Genomic DNA, 19,793 nt, shown 5'->3' on the forward strand with positions numbered 1-19,793 from the left:
TTGATGTGAACATTAACTGAAGTTCTTGACCTGTAACTGCATGATTTTATGCATTGTGCTGCTGCCACATGGCTGATTGGATAACCGCATAAATGAGCAGGTGTGAAGGTGTTCCTAATAAACTGAATGGTGAGTGTATATTGTGAATAAATATCCTATGTTAATATTTTAGGCCTCAAATATGTTACTATTTTGGTCATCAAATTGCAGTGCCTCTGTGTGTTGTATAAAATAGTAAACCACCGTACTAACAATGAAAATAATGCCGATTTATATGCAGAAACAAACACAAATAGATTTAGACAACAGGGAAAACAATTGCAAATAAATAAATAAATAATATGATGAATAATTATGAAAATGATTAAAGTAGCCCTGTACAAATGTACAAATTGTCACCTACTTGAATTGTATAATGTCATCAGAATCAAGAAAAGCAATTGCTGATTATACAGAAGCAAAACAAACAACAACAACAAAAAAAACCCTCTACATCCTGTATATATCTATTTTGTACATAATCTACTAGGAACTGTGTGCTAATTATCATAAACAAATCCTATGAGGTGTAATTCCTACCAGATATTTATTTTATTTATGAGTTAATATACATTTTATGATCATAAACCCTTTTGTATTTTTATCAACATACAATACACATCCTGTACAACAATTACACAGATTCTGTGTCTCAGTTTTTATAAACGCTGATTCGGCTGATCTTAAGACTAATAGCACAGCGTTTATAGTCAGTACAGCTGTTCTGGACCTGCAGCAGATCAGAGGAATGACAGGACAGTTTTATCCAACATGTTCTTTGAATGCTTTGCAATTGTCTTGTTGGGATTTTTACAAGAGAACTTAGCCAAGTCCTGTAATTTAAAGCCGAGATGTGACTCAATGTGACAGATGTATGTTGAACGCGTTTGGATTTGTGTGGCACACTCACTACAGAAGAAAACAGGGTGACCAGAGTCAACATTTTTCAGAAATTTGGTCCTGCCTGTCCGCCTCAGCTGGTATTTCACATTGGCTAGCCAGTGGCTGATAGTTGTCATGGAAAGACCTGTAACCTGTGAGATTACCATCCTTTCTTGAGGACTCAAGTCTGATATGACATACTTCCCATCAGCTGTTTTCCTGAGGGATGATGTGAACTGGGCTTGCAGAATTAACAAATGTTGAGGATTCCAATGCGACTGCCTACCCTTGCATTTGTGCACCATAGATGCATCATCTCCTGTGTTTGGCATGTGAGAATCTTCGATACCTGATCTCTCTGATTTATGGGAAGGAGTCTGCGACTTTAAGACATGAGTGTCTGACAAATTGCGTAACATGTCTGATATGTCTGAGAGGGCACTCTCATGTACTGGGCTGACTGGAGTGCACTTTATTGTATCAGTTAAATCAGTCTTGGTCATAGCAGGAAGAGAGTTTAACACTTTCCCTGGGAGAGAAGCAGTAACTAAACACTGATTCCTTTTGCCTTTGGATAAATCTATTGGTTGGTCTTTGTCAATCTGATAGACATCTGGATGTAATGGTTCTGGTTTTGAGGTTGATATCGGAGATGAAGCCACCGCAGCCCTCTCTGCCATGCTGTTGCTCATCTTTAGAAGCATACTCATAGGATCCTCAACTGGCTTCACAGGATTGGCCGCTTTACCTAAATGAAGATTCATGACTGACTGAAGGGCATTTAAAGGACTAACAAATGGTTGTTTTGGCTCTGGGTGAACAGTTATTACTGCGCTGTCGTCACAGAAAGCTAAAGAGGTTGTGAAGCTTTCATTACATTTTTTTGAATCCCTCTCACTTGCATTATTCTCTGAGCCAGTAATCTCGTTATCTTTGTTCTTTAGTGTTTCATGTCCCTCTACTGTGGGAGAATTGGATGCTGATTTCCTGTCTGCACTTGTATTGGAGGAGGTTATAAAGTATCTTGCTAAGGAAACCTGTTCATCTTTGTCCTTTCTTGTTTCCTCAGCAATGTTCTGTGTTACATTCTTCACCAGTTCCTCCATCGCATGTAGTTTTACTTTGGGTGAAGGAGCGCTGTGTTGAGGGATGGGAAAGATTTCACTTTTGTCAAGACATGGAACTTCCACACCATGCACCAGTTGCTGTATGCAGGAGTTGTAGAGAGAAGGCTTTGTGTTATTCTGCAACTGATAAGCAGCATGAATGCTCTGATATCCGCCCCAGCTGGGAGTGCCCTTCTGTGCTTTGTTGATGGCAGTAGTTACAGTGTTCTCCAGGGACTTGAGGATATCCAGGTTCATTTTTGGACTCTCCAGCAGGTCCTCCTCAGTAAGATAATCATATTTTGAAGAAATACTGTATCTCTCCTCTGCATTGTTGTCATTTCCTGGTTCTTTACCATGCTTTTCTTTTAGAAAGGTCTTTCTTTCCAGTTCTGACTTCTTTAGAGGAGTAGTGGTATGTGGTGATTCAGTGGTTCCATTTGGTGAAGAAGTGGAGGAACTTTGTTTCTCTATTGGCGTCTTCTCCTTTTTCATCTTAATTTTCCCAGGCAAGGATATTTGTTCAGAAATGCATGTGTCCATTTTTTGGAGAGACTGACTGGCTTTAACAAAGTGACCTGTCAGCATAATGTGGGCACTTAACTGCTGGAAAGACTCAAATGATTGTCCACACTCCATACACCTCAAAATCTGTGACTTAATCTGCATGGTGTTGCTCACACCCTTACGGTCCATGAGACTCTCCTTGTTAACATCAGAAACCTTGGGAAGACTAACATTTACTGGACTCCCTTTAGAAGACACTTTCTGATCAGTGGTATTCAGTTTAGTTATATCTAATTCCACCGGTACTTTCTTTCTGAAAGATGAGATAACTTTAGCAGCAGCAATCGATGTTCCAGGTTCCTTCAGAGGCACTTTTTGGTAGTGTTTGGTTTTGATCATGTGTACACTGAGGTCTTGCAAGGATTCAAAAGAGTGACCACAATACATACAGCGTAGTACCTTCTGGGCATCCTCCTTACCCTCCAGTTCCATTAAAGAGCGTTTGCGTGGCTTGGACCAGCTCTTGGCACTTTTGTCAGCCTTCTCATGGTTGTCATCTTGGTAGTGGCCTGTATCATTCATGTGGACTGTTAGATCAACCAGCGTGTCATAAGATGCACTACAGCTTTTGCAATGAAACTTGCTTGCACCACTAAAGATGGACCCATACACCCTAGCATTTTGTCGGTAGAGCTGAACAGTGCTAAAAAGATTGCTTTCCCTTTGTGGGTGAAGATGTTTTTCAGAAACCTGCTGCAAGGTCTTTGCAACTGCAGACTGGTGCCAGTCATAGCAATTACCCCCAGGGCTGCTGCTGCTACTGCAAGTCTCAGATCTTTTCTCTGTACATGACTGAGAAGGATTAAGACTCTCTGAAGACCAAAAGGAGTTAGGGAGAAAACCATTATAAATGGCTTTTATCTGTTCCAGACTATCTGAACCACACACTGATTTCTCAGATCCCTCATTAAGACAGTCTTTCATTGGTTTGTCTTTAATATTAATTGAGCTGCTTTCAACATCTGACATAGGTTCATTTGACTCATTAATGTGTAATTCACTGTGAGTCTCTGAAAACTCGGCAGCAGTGGAGCAGTGTTCATCCTCTGATTTTTGGAAGACATAGGCCTTCCTAAAGTCACTGTTACCCACTGGTTTCTCTCTGGTTCTGGAGTCTTCCTTTTCAAAGTTCTCATTTTGCCTGGCAGGTTCTTCAACATCCTCTGAATCATAAGCTAAAAGGGGGGAAAAACATCAGATATGTCAACATAAGCAAACATTTTCTTTCTAAATTAAATAGAGTCCTTTTGCAGTCTTTCTATAAGAACCTATGAAGAAATGAATGGCCCAAAGTCATCTTTTATTTGAAATATTTTCATCATTACTAGAGGACATATACAATAAAGAAGTAATGTGATATGTTTCACAAGGTGTCTGACAAGCTTATGAGCTTATGACCTTACTGTTGGCCTGAAGCAGCATATCACCCCTCTCACCTACTTATACAACTACTAGAACTTTTTTACATTTTATCATCATTGGTATTTACATGGTTCATCAGACGGCAAAACCCTCAAGAAACTGTCCAGGATGTAAAATGTCTAAGTAGTATCTGCTTGTTTAACACTGGGTATCTGTACCGACTCTGTGTTTTTTTCTGCCTCAACTATCTGTACCAATAAAATGAAAGAAAATATTTCAAACTGCAACCTGTTTTATAAGCTCACCTCATATTACACACATACACACCTAATACTACACACTTTGTAAGTCTTGAGAAATTCAACCAGTCTAAAAAAGCCTTCTTGGCCATTTTATTTCACATTTATCAACTACTTAGCCAGGTGTAAAAGTTGCCAGGATATAAAGTTTCATTTCATTTTTGCTTGATAGAAGCCAAATGATTTTTCCAGTCATTTGTTAGCTGAACTATTTAGTGACTTCTGATGAGTTATTGGGTGTTTTTAGGAGACTGTCTACCAGTCTAAGAAGAAGGTAAGCTATGTTGTGATAAGTATATCTTGGGAGTATATAAGAGTATATCTTGGGAGTCTACAATCCTAGAGGTCGCTTCAATAAAACGTTACTTTTCTACATATCATACTCATGTGTCATCATACGAGACTACAACAGAGGCTGTATCATTATCTACAAACTGTACCAAAGTGCAAGTCTAAACAAAGGCCTTGTTTACACATACTGTACACAAAAATGTTTTGTTTGTCATAGTGCATTCCTGTAAACCATTTGTTTTTAGGGAGATAAAAAGAGTGGTGATATACATGATATATTTTGTGAAAAGTAGGCAGCTGCTACTACTCAGTCTGCATCTCCCCATGTTGACATTATAACACACCTGTGCACAGATGAAGAAATGAGAAGAGAGAAAAGGAAAAGGAAAAGGTGGACAGTTGTATTGAGAGGTTACAAGGAAAGACAAAAGAGTGCAATGCATAAGCCACCTGTCACTTTAAATCCTTTCTGATGACTGTTTACCTTAAGACAGGTGATATGTGGGGAGAAAGGTGCCTGGCTGACCACCTTCATATGACAGATTCGATGGGACATGGTCGCCCCTCTTGCTTCCAGCTGCACCCATCCAACAACAGTACGAGTGACTATTTCCTTTCATGACAGCCTGTCCCCTACTAGTCTGTCATTGTCTTTCTGACGCTGTACGCGGAACAATCATTTCTATGAAAGACACACCAAATATGCCCTTCTCTGTTCCCCTTTATTCATTCTTGTTGGGGTGAAGTTCATGTCAAATTGTTTTTAATGGAAGGTGTTAGACCTGTGTCATATTTTGTTTCTAATTCAAACCCAATTCCGATGCACCACGGCACACAGATAATCTCTCTGAACTTTTTTTTTTTGGCTTTGATTGTATACACAAGATCTAACTGGACAGCCAGTGTGAAAGCACAAATAGCTCTCATTTCAACTGATAATACACAATCTTTGGAGACTGTGCTTCTCTCATTTAGCCTCTCACTAGATGTCAGCTAGGATGCTTGTAGGATTGGAGCTTTAAAGGATAATTGGCAGGTGCAGGCCAGTCTTATTCCCCTTTAGATTTGGATTGTCACTAGGTATCCATTACCTGCCAATCTCCTCTGATCATTCCTGGCAGCCTTGATCAAAAGATGTCATTTGAACTGCCTGGTTTGGCATGAATTCTGAAACAGCTCGTAAAGAGAATGAACCAGGTGTAAATACAATGACATGATCATTTTCGTGCCCGCTCATATCACAGAGACAATTATGGTGACACACAGTGGTCTCAAAAAAAGCAAAATTGGTCTCTCTCTTTTTTTTTTTTTTGGTCAATGCCACTGTTTTTGAAACTCTTTCTGTATATAAAAAAACTCTGCTAAAATACGCAGTAAAAACCCAAGAGAATGAGTTTCATTTTCTATGCATGAGTAAAGACAAATGAAATTCTGTTGATAAAAGTTCATAACTGCAAAACCATGCAAAGGCCTTTCTACAGTTTAAAAAAAAACCTGAGAATGATTGAATTGTAATCCATCTCGAGAGGCAACTATCATAACCAATTATTCCCTCAGACTTGACTGACATCCACAATAATTTATTTAGTTAATAAAATGTGATGTGTGCACCAGCCTCTGGAGAAAAAAAAGGCAGAGGGAGGCATTTCCAGGATTTATACTTCTTTTGATTTATGAAACTATTATGTCTAGCTCTATGCGCTTGGCTTCAGTTCATCGTTTGTGTTAGCAGCAAAATGAAACATAAAATATCCACATTTATGCCTAATTACTGTTGCTGATTTTCAAAAAATAAATAAATAACTAAATAAATAAACACAAATAAGAATTACTATGGTATATTAGCATGTAAAGCACTAATCAGCCTTTCTGTAACTCACAGCATTGAATAGCATATTTCTGCATCAGAGTCAGTGCTACTATACAGTATGTAGATAATGTAAGTGACTTCATACTGCTGAAAAATCTGGCTTCTCTTTAGAAAAAAGTTCAAACAAGATTTTTTAATGAGACACAACGATGAACTACTGGACAGTTGATTCATTCTAGTGATAGACAAACCCAAATGCAGGTTTATTTGCTAAAGATAACACAACATTTTGCAGTAGCGCTCATGTGACAAGTTCAAAGGCTCAGTATGTTTGATTGGGAATGATAAATTGTTTATCCTCCAGGCAATGCTAATAGAGGCATTTATCCAAGCAAAATATCACACCAGTAAGAACAATCTTTTGTTATCACTTGAGTGTTGAGTGAAAGGCAGACATTAAAGACTTCCAGTTAGTATACCCTGTGTCCCTTTATATATGGGGCGGTTGTGGCTCAGGTGGTAGAGCGAGTTGCTACACTAATTGTAGGGTTGGCAGTTCGATTCTCGGCCCACGTGACTCCATATGCCGAAATGTCCTTGGGCAAGTCACTGAACCCCAAGTTGCTCCCGATGGAAAGTTAGCGCCTTGCATGGCAGCTCTGCTACCATTGGTGTGTGAGTGTGTGTGTGAATGGGTGAATGAGACACAGTGTAAAGTGCTTTGGATAAAAGCGCTATGGAAGTGCGCCATTTACCATTTATATATATATATATATATATATATATATATATATATATATATATATATATAAATGAACATCTGTACATTTATGTATTTATGCAATTATCTACTCAGCCAATCTTCAACTGTCTAGTTTTGCTGACTGTGCCCACTGTAGCCTCAGAAGAACATGGTGTGGCCGCCTGCTGTTGTAGCCCATCCGCCTCAACCCATCCATCTCAAGGTTTGTAGTTACGTGTACTTAGATGCTTTTGTGCTCCCAATGGTTGTAAAGAGTGCTTGTTTGAGTTACCGTAATGTCAGCTCAAACCAGTCTGGCCATTGTCCTCTGACTTCTCTCATCCACACAGTGTTTCTGCCCACAGAACTGCTGCTGACTGGATGGATTTTTTGTTGTTGTTGTTGTTGTTTTTTTTGTACTGTTCTGTGTAAACTCTAGGGACTGTTGTGCATGAAAACCCCAGGAGATTAGCAGTTTCTGAAAAACCTGCCTGTCACCCCAGGACAAACAATCATGCCAAGTTCAAAGTCACTAAGATCACATTTTTCCTCATTCTGATGTTTGATGTGAACATTACATGTGTTCCTAATAAAGTGGACAGTTAGAGTATGCATTAATGTTGCCATACAATATTCTTTCCACATCTATTCAGCTCAGTAGAGGACTCTTTAGCTTGAAAATTAATAGTCAATTTTTTTTTTTAAGTCCCTACTGAAATTCTATCTGACCCAAAATGCACTTTCAGGGGACATATCTCTCTCCCGCTAAATATCACTCTACATGCCTTTGATTCTCTGTTCCCCTTGACAGTGGTGTGTCTGATGTGCCTCAGCTGCCAAGAGTGACTGGCAGCGATTCTGTATGAGTCAAAGCCAGCAGCTGCTAGATGATGGTGTAGCAACAAAGGCTTCTACCAGATGGATTGCAATCATTATTCCTCTCTAGAAGGAAAAAGGTGAGACATGTAGAGTAGTAATATTACCATTAAACAGAACAGCCTCTTTCTCTTTGTCTCAAATGAAGCACGGTCCCCCAAATAACACTCCCTGATGAGCTCATAGCAATTTTGAATAAAATACCATCTAAGAGTTTATTGTTATATACACAGCTCCTGCAATGACAGACCACTAACCAATTGGGGTCTAATAACAAACAGATAGAAAGCACCACCATTCATCATAGAGCACACATCTAAGGCTGTCTCTGTCTCTTGAACTCTCAGGTTACAGGCTTACACGGCCCGTCTAAATAATATTCACTGTGATGAATGACCCTGCAAGCCTCCTACCTCTCATTAATCTCTTTCCTTAGAGGAGCATCCATCACTGAGCTGTGGGAGAGCATGTAGGGTTCATACTGAGGCCAGCCAAGCTTGAGTGATGCATGTCACTCTGAGCTGAGGCTGAAATGTACAGGCACAAACAAATGCATATTGCACCATGTATGCACCTTCACACACACACACACACACACACACACACACACACACACACACACACACACGAGAAAATGCACACACTGTACATACATTAATAAATAACAATTAATTATGTTCCATAGCCTAGGCTTAAAAACCTCATCTGAACAACTGAAGTGTATGTATGAGTGTGCGTTACCTTAAATTTAGAACACACTTGCTCTCTCATTCTTTCAACATGTAATACATCTACAATTACTCAGGATCACTCTTCCTTCTGTAGGCCTCCCGAGTCTCTCAGCAGCATATCTCATTTTTCAGAACTGCTCTCACTTTCTTAACACTCAACTCTCACCCTAGACTCCACTTGGCACCATTTCATATCCTGTTTAACAATCTCCATGCCGCCCGCCCCCTTTCTCTTTGTCTTGATTCCAAAATGTCTTTTTGGTGTCCCATCGGCACAGTACTTTTCTTCCTATCCACCTTGTGTCTTTGGAAAGTGTGCGTGATAGATGACAAGTGTCAGAGTGTCAAAAAATAGAGTGGTGGCATGATTAACAACTCTGTTGAGAGGGTAATTGACGGTTTGGCGTGGTGCTGATCTCCACCAGGGTTTGGGTTTCTGGACCCCTAAGGGATACATTGAGTCACTTTCCTAAAATGGAGCCTAGATGAAAAAGCACCTCCCTGGAAAAAGGAGGCACATTCCTGTTCTCCAAAAAGAAGATTGATGTCTCCATTGTTGTCCCAGGGAGGAGACGTCAATCTAGCAGTGCTGCCACAGAGATGAAACTCACATGTTCAGACAATAACAAGTGTGTAGCTTTGCTGCAGATTTGATTTCAGAGTTAGATGTTGGAATGCACTGCTAGATGGATTACCATAGTAGGAAATCAATGGGAATGGATATCTTAAATAATCACAATTTATCATATATTTTGAAGCCGGGGAATTAAACAGGAAGCCAAGGTGGAGAACTCTCCTGTACTTTCCAATAGCTCTTGGCCTTCACGGCAGGCCTCAACCCTGTGTAATGAAACTCAAAAGGCGTATGTCAATCATTGTGGTAAGCCACACCATTATGAAGGTTCATTACAAGTGCAGTATGAAGAACAGATGTAGTATATCACTCGACACTGTGGACTGCAATTGTGGAAAATGTATGTTATGTCTAAGAGCACCTCTGTCTGCACATTTATTCAAAGACAAACAACAAACAAGTATAAAGGTACATATAAAGGTACTTGTACCCAGTTACAAGTAAAAGGGTAATAAACTGTACTTTTCCTTGTAACTGGGGTAACAAGGATCTTTTACCTTGAAAGGTGCATGTACCTTTAAAGTATTACTTTAAAAGCTAATTAAAGGTACAAGAGTGGTCGTTAAGTTTCACTTATGTGCCTCAGATGATTTTTAAGGTGAATACACATTAAAGGTGCATAAGATGTAGCTTTGAAGGTACCACTCCAGTGACAAGGAAAGGTGGTTAGAGAGTATGCAGTAGTATACTTGTAACAAATACTGTACAATTGTAGACACACTCATACAGTTCACATAAGTATTAGTGCCTGATCTTTTAAATCTTGCCTTGGATACATAAGCTGAGCTGTAGTGTAAATTAATCCAGCAGCATGAGGGCTCAGGGCCAAAATATTTGAAACTTTTTTTTTGTACTACAAAATTGTCGGTCTTTAGAGTGTCCCTCCTTTTCATCATCTCCATCATCACAAGCAGGCTCACTCATTAGCCTGAACAATCTCCTCCACATTTCTCAGGCAACTGGTCTTCCTCCACACAAAGCTCTGGGAATTGGATAACATTTTTTTTTGTTTTGACATGTTTTGGTGGGACTGCTCTGTAAATATCAGAACTTTTCACTAATGAACTAATCAACCTTTAATCAACCTTCAGATAGTTTCAGATAGAGTGTAAAACAGCACCAAGTCTGGAGCAAACACTTCATAATAGGTATGGTGCCAAAATTGAATACAAAATATGGAAGAAAAAAAATATTTGCATGAAAATGATATCAGGTTTCATTTTAAGAGTTTGGGGCAGCTGCATTCAAGACATGTAACAAAGCTCATTTTTCACCTGAAACTTGAAATTATGTTAAAGCAATAGTTAAGGCCAGCAGTAGCAGCTAATATCTACTTGATTACATCAAAGCACCAGAAACCTAATTTGACTTGGTGACAGGGCACACGGCTCGTCATCTCCGATCATTACAGCTGTCAGCAATCCATCAAGTTTACAGCTAATTGGGTGTGCACTAATGAAGCTGGCAAAATGACTTTTTGTGCCTGTGTGTGTGTGTGTGTGTGTGTGTGTGTGTGTGTGTGTGTGAGAGAGAGAGAGAGAGAGAGAGAGAGAGAGAGAGAGAGAGAGAGAGAGAGAGAGAGAGAGAGAGAGAAATGGAGAGAGAGAAATATGATAGGGGAGTGGGAGAGAAAAGTAAAAGAAGAAGAGCAAAGATACTAAATGACACATTGATGAGAAATGTTATGAAATTCAACGCCACATTTTGGAAATGTTTTTATGCTGGCCCTTCAAAACTAGTATTGAATGGACAATGGAAAATGGTATGAAAAAATAATTTAATAATCAAAAACAAAACTTACAAAACCATTTCCACCACTAGTTTAATACCATGAAATTGTGCAGATCCCAGTGAAACAGTGGGATGAAATAAAAGGCCAGGCAAGTGTATGGGAAAAGAATGAGTGCACTCACATGGCCTCGCTCTGATTGACCATTAAAGCCTTTGATGGATGAGGCTGTCACGGGGATAACAATTAAATCCAACATGAGACAAAGCTGTTCTGACAGGCCAGAGTAACGGAGCAAGCCGTAGCCCTCCATTAAGCACCCAAACCCCATCAACCCCCCAACCCCAACGCACACTTACACACACACACAAAATTGTCTCACTATGCTGGCAAGGTCCTTCCACTGACATAATTATTAATGTCAACTAAATTTAACCCAAACCTTCACCTCAGTAACCGAAAGGAGACTTAGGTTTTATAGAAAAGAGTGTTTATGGAAAATAAATAGCTAATTGTCCCCACAAGGTCAAAATGGTCAAATATTCCTATACTTGTGGGGACATTTGGGATAAACCATGCCCACATGCGCTCGCTCTAAAAAGAAAACTACTGTAAAACCCAGGTACATTTTCTAGACATAGTGGTACAATATCTTTGCTTGCTTTTGGAAACTATTATATCTGAATTACGACGGTCCATCTTTGAATGATGCTATTTCTTTCCTCTTTCAGAGTGGTAGAGAGTTCAGAAGTTGTAAGCACAAGTTCAGCACAACAGCTCAGTAAGTCTGAGAAGAGCAGGTGTGCGACATAAACCTGAGCTACTAAAACATGTATTCTTACAATGTCACTTAAAGCTTCATGGTGTTAAGCTGAGGTAAGATATTTGTTTATTTACATTCTCATTGTCACTGAATATTATTGTTTTTTGCCTCACTCTATATATATATTTTTTAACTATATAACAATTTTATAATGCTATAATTGAAGAAAGAATGTAGCCTTATCAGTGACTTGCTTTTGTTGTGGCATTACAGGTTTAATGCATGGACTTGCCTAAACACACTGAGCGTTAAAGGGAAAGGAACCACAAGCAAAGCCAGTTAAATAGACTAAAAAAACACACCGCACGAGTGTAACGAAGAGGAAACATACCTTTCTGTCAACCAGGAAACAAAAAGGAAACCTGAGGTAAACAGAACAGACGATATACAGTACCTGGCGCGCGCTTGGGTGCTCGCTGCTTCCTCCTGGCCATACTTGTAAAGGCAGAGTGCTCGGTCCTCACCAATTCCACCACTTATTTCAACCCCCTACAAGCTAGCGCTGTCTCTACAGCGCTAACGCACGTTCACCACGTTAAAAACGGAGCAGGTGGAATGGTTTTGAGCTGCTGTTCTTTCTTCTTGTCGTCCGGTGAAACGATAAGCGAGCAGGAAGGAGTCACGCGCTTCAGAGCGCGCTCCGGGCTCATCACGTCACTCAAAAGTCCGCGAGCTAGATTTCCCCCAGCAGCTGTCGGACACTCCCACGCCACGTTTCTGCTACAACATGCTTGATATGATCCCTTTAGTACACTGGTGATTTGACTAAAACTCGAGGGCGTTTTATCTTCAGCATTCATTGCATTCAATACCAATGTTTTCTTCCCTTTATTTACCTGAATCTGCTATCATGAGATTCCTGATATGAATGGGATTCCTGTTGTTTAGTGAGAGTCAGTTCTATTTTTTCACTATTCTTCTTCTGCACAAAAACCTTTCGTTATTAAGTGATAGTGAAGTGTTTCAGAAGTGAAGCCAGCTCTTTTGATGCAGGAGGACAGTGTTTTTGGTTTTCTCCTATATCATTTTTCACACTGCTGCCAGGAGCTGAGAGGTTCTTTGATTTCTACGACATAAGCGAAGCCAATAACAATACTTGTAATCACATCATGCAACTGAAACTATAAAAGTAATGTATATTGACTTTCCAAAGAGATGAGAAACGATGGTTTTCTGATTTCCACTCGCTCCATACAATTCATGAATATACACATAGACATGCTAACACCATTATGTATATTTTCCACAAATACATACCCATACATATCCACAAAATGCCTGGTCTTTGTGTCATATGCTTACTGCCAGCAGGTAAGAGAATAGCTGCTGCAGTTTTAGCCAGACCATATAAATAAGTATACAGTGAAAAAAAAAAAAAAAAGTTATTTATGTTTCCTTTACATCTGCTCATGGAAAGGCTTTGACATCATCTTGTGCATTCATTCATTCATTCATTCATCTTCAGTATCCACTTTATCCTGATCAGGGTCATGATGCCTCTAAAGTCTATCCACCTATCTGGGTGCAATGTGGGAATATACAGGCAGTGGTAGCTCAGTGGTTAAGACATTGGATTGCTGATCAGAGTAATCCAACTGATCAGAGTTCAAATCCCAGCCCTGCCAAGCTGCCACTGCTGGGCCCTTGGGCAAGGCCCTTAACGTAACCGCTCAGTTGTGTAAATTAGATAAATGTAAGTCAAGTGTCAGCCAAATACTGTAAAAATAAATGAATAGACCATGGAAGGTATCCATCATCATAGGGCATCATGCACAAACACACCCGTTTGCACATTCATTCACATCTAGGGGCAATTTTTAGCATACCCAATCCATCTACAGTCATGTTTACAGATAGTGGGGGGAGTCAGGAGAACTTGGAAGAAACCCACATGGACACCGGGAGAAAATGTGAAACACTACACAGACCCGAGCTCAAGATTGACTCAAGGACCCTGGAACTTTGAGGTGGCAACAATACCTGGTACACCACTGTGTCAATCTAAACAATTCCCCAAAAGGAATGAATCAAAGAACCCATTTTTTTTCTGAAACTGTATATTATAATGGATAAACTCTGTTAGTTAATAAACTGGACCTGCATTATGATTCTCACGTTTTGAATTTACACCTCTCTTTTTTGTAGTGTTGCTGCATAGTGTCATGTAAATTCTAAAGAGTCCTCTGCAACAGTACTATTACAGAGACCTCCCTGCCCCCTCATCACCACCACCACCACCTCTGAAGCTCATACCTGTCACCTGGTATCTGAAATAAGAAGGGACACCTGCCAGCAGGATGCCCACCCTTCTCAGGGTTCACAGGAGGGTGTGTTTGAGCTACATGTCCATCAGTGATGTGAACACTCCATTTGGTCTCCTTCTGCCCTTACCCAGGCCATGTTTTGAGAGGTCCAGTCATATAGTTTGATCTGTGACAAGCAGATGACCTTTTCCTTGAGTCTGATGTCTGGTTTCATAACATCATGCTGTTGCAGTACATCTAAGAAACATGGCTCACCTTCACTGACATGGGTTAGAAGTTTCACAAATCTGTTACGAGGGAATGTAAAGTGAGGTTGTTAGAGTGCTAGCAATGATAAAATAGGGCTAAAATGAAATGTGATGTGCAACCCCAATTCCCAAAAAGTTGGGATGCTGTGTAAAATGTAAATAAAAACAGAAGGCAATGATTTGCAAATCTCATAAACCCATATGTTATTCACAATAGAACAGAAAATATATCAAATGTTTAAACTGAGGAAATGTACAATTTTAAGAAAAATTAAGGTAATTTTGAATTTGATGGCTGCAACACATCTCAAAAAAGTTGGGATGGGGCAACAAAAGGCTGGAACAGTAAGTATTACTAAAAAGAAACAGCTGGAGGTGTTTCTGAGCCCATGCAGTGATTTCCATTACAGAGTTATGCCTGTTTTTAATGCAGTGCCGCCTGGGGGCCTGAAGATCACGGGCATGCAATATTGATTTTCACCCTTGTCCCTAGTGCACAGAGCTTTCTCCAGGTTCTCATAATCTTTTGAAGATATTATGTACTGTATATGATGAGATATCCATAGTCTTCGCAATTTTATATTGAGGAACATTATTCTCAGATTGTTTCACAAATTGTAGACGTAGATTTTCACATATTGGTGAACCTCTGCCCATCTTTACTTCTGAAAGACTGCCTGTCTAAGATATTCTTTTTATACCCAATCATGTTACTGACCTGTTGCCAATTAACCTCCAGCTGTTTCTTTTTAGTAACACTTACTTTTCCTGCCTTTTGTTGCCTCACGGCCATCAGATTCAAAATTACCTTATATTTTTTCCTTAAAATGGTACATTTACTCAGTTTAGACATTTGGTATGTTTTCTATGTTCTATTGTTAATAACATGTGGGTTTATGAGATTTGCAAAGTCATTGCATTCTGTTTTTATTTACATTTTACACAGCATCCCAACTGTTTTGGAATTGGGGTTATATAGTAGGGGAAAGGTTTTGGTTGTTTTTTTTTGTGCAGATTGATTATGCAGCTTAGAAAACAGAGTTTTGGCTGACCGTAAAAACCATCATGGTGATAAACTGGTAATGCTGAATAATGTTTCTTGATCTCAAAATTGAGCCTTTTCTTTACTCTCCATTCTTCAGACTTTTATGAGAAAGTCACACAAATTAAAGGAAATGAGAGCCATGTGGTTACATTTTGTTTATTATTATTATTATTATTATTATTATTATTATTATTATTATTATTTTACAAATGAAGTCATAAAAATGTTACACCTTAAGTTTGCCATCTTTTCATGTGATTATTATTATTATTATTATTATTATTATTATTATTATTATTATTATTATTATTATTATATAATTGCTATACAGTCTTACAGTTCTAGGGTTTCAGATTCAACCCTGAGCTCAGGTCTGTCTCTGTCTGTGTGGCATTTCACAGACATGTTCTGCCCATGTCTGCTTTTGCATCATGTTTCCCACCTCTTGCCTCTTGTTGTATTTGTGTGAATGTGCATGTGCATTGTGCCCAGCTTGGGACTAGTATCCCATCCAAGGTGTTTTCTCGCCTAAGGCCCCGTGTTCAATATTCATTGTGTGAATAGTGAATATCAGCTCCCCAGATAAAAATTCAGTCACACCCACAATCAGCAGGGTCGTATTGTACATTGTCAGTAGGTTACACAATTGGACATGACACATTAAAAGACGTATCGACAGAGGTAGTGTTGTGTAAAATGGTTGGAAGAAGTCGCATAGTGGCAAAAGGGTGTTATCACATTTGGTATAACAAAAGAATACCTGTCAAAGAAATTTGATTAATGTGTTTCATGATAAATGGTTCAATGCATCTATTAACAATGGGATAGCCTGGTGGCATTATTTCAAACAGAGCAAACTCCAGCTGAATTCTGCACACAGTTAGTGGAATAGTTGGCTAAGTCTAACAAGAAGACACACTCAAGGCACTGATGTAATCCTTACTGACAGTATTGATGCTGTTATTGAAACAAGGGAATGTGTAACCAATTATTAAGGAAGAAATGACATGCTTAGTTGTGCAGCCTGTATGAACTGGAATGTCTACATGAGGTCTCATTAATACGCATTGCAGAAAGTTTGGTTTTTCTAAGTGGATAGCCGGCAAAGCATGGTTCTTGATAGCTCTTCAGAGATAATTAAATCTTGGTCTTAAAATATAAATGTGCAGATGGAGCATACTGTAAAAATGCAAATCCTTCACCTTTCGCCAGCTTCGTTTTGACAGTGACGTGAGATCATGCTCAGTTAGGCCCTATGGTGAGTTGAGCTCTGTCAGGTGAGGGGGTGACAGGGCCGTATGGTGGAGCTCCTGTCTGTGACAGGCTGTCATTGGGAGATGTGTGCCATGTGGCTGTCTCTCAGCCTGTCTGTGGGCTGAAGGATGACCTCTCCTGCTCACTGGGGCTTCACCAGGCCTGCCATCATTGTCTCTCAACTCTCGCTTTGACAGCAGACATGACGCCCAAGACACATCAGCCTCGTCTACAGGTAGATCCACTCTGTGCACTCAGTGATGGCTTGTGGCCAAGAGATGGAAGAGGAGAGAGGGTGCACGTGTGTGTGTGTGTGAGTGTGTGAGTATGTGTGTAAATGAATAAGTCCCTCTTTCCCTAAAGTGTGTGAATGATTTCGCATTGAAAGGATTTTTTTATTTATTTGATGTGACAAGTAAAGTGCTTTCTAAATCATAATCTAAAACTGCAGACCAATCTGGTCTACTGCCTGTCTTAAGACTTTGGACTGTGTGACAAGGGCTCAATGTTATTTGTTTGTTATTGTAATAGTGAAAGGTGCATGTAACATGATTTAGAGGATATTTTCACAGCTTATCCATCACATATGACATAAATGCATTTCTGCAATTAACTGTCCCTCCTGATGGGGTAATTTAGTTTGATTTGTGACTTGATTCATGAGTCTATAGAAAGCCATCAACAAATATCCTTGATATTTTGTAATTTTGCTAAACAAAAAAATTAAGAGGGTAAAAGGGACAGACACGAAAGGTGAGGGCTCATCATTTGTCCACATTCCCCACCCCTTGGTTGCCATGATCAGTCGAACTAAAGGTAAGAGAAATGTAAATGCTTATATAAACTCATACTGTAATTGATCCAAAAACAAAATGGGAATGTTAGCATTATTCATATATATTCAAATCATGCTAACAGGCCCTGGAAGCTTTAATTTCTTGTTTATCATTTTACAATTATTGGGATTACTCTTTGTGAACGGTTTAATGTGACCCTGCAAACATGTATTCCTTAATAGTTCTTCAAAGACAATAAAACAATTGTATAATCCTGACAGACTTTCACTAGGGAAAAACAGCCTCATCAGACAGCTAGTTCCCTATATGAAATAAAAGTCCTATATTTTTCATCTTAAGTATTCACAGGTAAGTATAATACACACTGAAACCCAGAAACCTCTAGTGCTGACAAAGTATACTGTATATAGCCCTATTACATAATTTACATGTTCTTGTCATGTACATGCTTTAATATTTTGTTATTTAAAACTGTACATTGAATGAAAGTTTCATAAGTAATATTTAATCAAGTGTAATTTGAGAATATATTGTAAACTTAGTATTATAAAGTTCTATCTGGGTTAAGGTTTAATGCCAGTAATAGGACCTGTAAATTCTTGATATGCAGTATTCTGCACATAATTATCAATACAATGCAAATGGGAACAAAGTGAACCAGTGTGAGATGCTTTGTGATGTGGACACATCCTCCTCTCCCAGCTGTGATATCAGACTGTGGTTGGACATATTTGCATGCTCAGCACTGTTTGTCTGCAGTAATTCATCACCAGCCTCTGAAGTATTGAAAGCATCAACATCCGTCAGCATTCTGTCAATGGTGTCTGTGTTTTTAAAAGAACACAAGAATTATTTCACATCAGGAGTGTATGTAACAGGCCACTTACTCCTAAAAGGATAAAAAAAAAAAAGTGGCAGATTGTTCTACCTTGGCACAACCCATCAACACTGAAACGGGAGCAAAAATGATAGCTGATGAGAGTGCAAATTAGTGCTTGCAAGCCTTTAGAAGGATGGTTCAGGGAAGAATCACATTTACACAAAGCAAAATAAATTTGATGAACTTAGTGTTATGAGGCCACATACTATCTGGGTTAACTTAATGGCAGAAAGAACCATATAACACTAAGGTCATGACTTAGGGACAAAATCAAATAGTGATCAACTATAACATTAATACAGGCTCACAGGTTAAGTTATGAACATTGATTATCTCATTACAGTGGCACCTGTCAAGGGGTGGGACATATTAGGCAGCAAGCAGTCAGTTCTCAAAGTTAATGTTTTGGAAGGAGGAAAAATGGCCAAGCTTAAGGATCTGAGTAACTTTGACAAGAGCCAAATTGTAATGGCTAGACAACTGGGTCAGGGCATCTCTAAAATGGCAGGTCTTGTGGTGGGTTCCAAGGAAGGCCAACCGGTAAACCAGTGACATGGTCATGGATGCCAGATGCTCATTGATGCACATGGAGATTGAAGGCTAGCCCGTCTGGTCCAATCCCACAGAAGAGCTACTGTAGCACAAATTGCTGAAAACATTAATGCTGACTATGATAGATGATATGATAGATGTGGGCTGCAAAGCCACAGACCGGACAGAGTGCCCATGCTGACCCCTGTCCATTACCGAATGCGCCTACAATGGACACGCGAGCATCAGAGCTGGACCATGGAGCAATGGAAGAAGGTGGCCTTTGGTTCATTTGATGAACCAAATTTTCTTTCTTCCTTTGGATGTTATTTTACCCAGACAATTTTTATTTGCCTGAACAATATGGGTTCCAAGGGTCACTTTGAGCTATTCAGGGCCCTATACAGGACCCTCGGAAACATCCCCACCTTCCCCACCTAAATTGAAAGATTTTTGCATAATGTTAAATGGTGGTCATAACTTTGGTGCACAAGTATGATTTGTACCATTTTGCTGATAGCCTAGCCTATATTTAAAGTATGTGAAATATACAGTCACTGGCCACTTTATTAGGAGCACCATAGTAATATTGGGTAGGGCGTCCTTTTGCTCTCAGAACAGCTTCAATTCGTCGTGTCATGGATTCCACAAGGCGTTCATGTTGACAGGATTGCATCACAATTTCTGCAAAATTGTCAGCTGCATATTAATGCTATGAGTCTCCTGTTCCACCACATTGCAAATTCCTGTTCCTGGCTGACAGGAATAGTCAGTTGCACATTAATGCAATGCTCCTGTTCCACCACATTGTAAATTCCTGTTCCTGGCTGACATGAATGGTACCCAATGTGGTCTTCTGCTGTTGTAGCCCATCTACCTAAAG

General features: G+C 39.4%; 1 protein-coding gene across 1 annotated transcript; it reads right to left on the minus strand.

Annotated features, from left to right (window-relative positions):
- Nucleotides 1-254: 254 nt before the first annotated feature.
- Nucleotides 255-12,618, minus strand: tshz3a (teashirt zinc finger homeobox 3a). Its single transcript, XM_017465154.3, has 2 exons — nucleotides 12,286-12,618; nucleotides 255-3,769 (listed from the first exon to the last, which is right to left on the minus strand). The coding sequence occupies exons 1-2, from the start codon at nucleotides 12,323-12,325 to the stop codon at nucleotides 780-782; spliced, it is 3,030 nt and encodes a 1,009-aa protein (XP_017320643.1). The 5' UTR covers nucleotides 12,326-12,618; the 3' UTR covers nucleotides 255-779.
- Nucleotides 12,619-19,793: the final 7,175 nt, after the last annotated feature.

The sequence above is a fragment of the Ictalurus punctatus genome, chromosome 4, assembly GCF_001660625.3.
Source record: "Ictalurus punctatus breed USDA103 chromosome 4, Coco_2.0, whole genome shotgun sequence".
NCBI classification, from domain to species: Eukaryota; Metazoa; Chordata; class Actinopteri; order Siluriformes; family Ictaluridae; genus Ictalurus; species Ictalurus punctatus.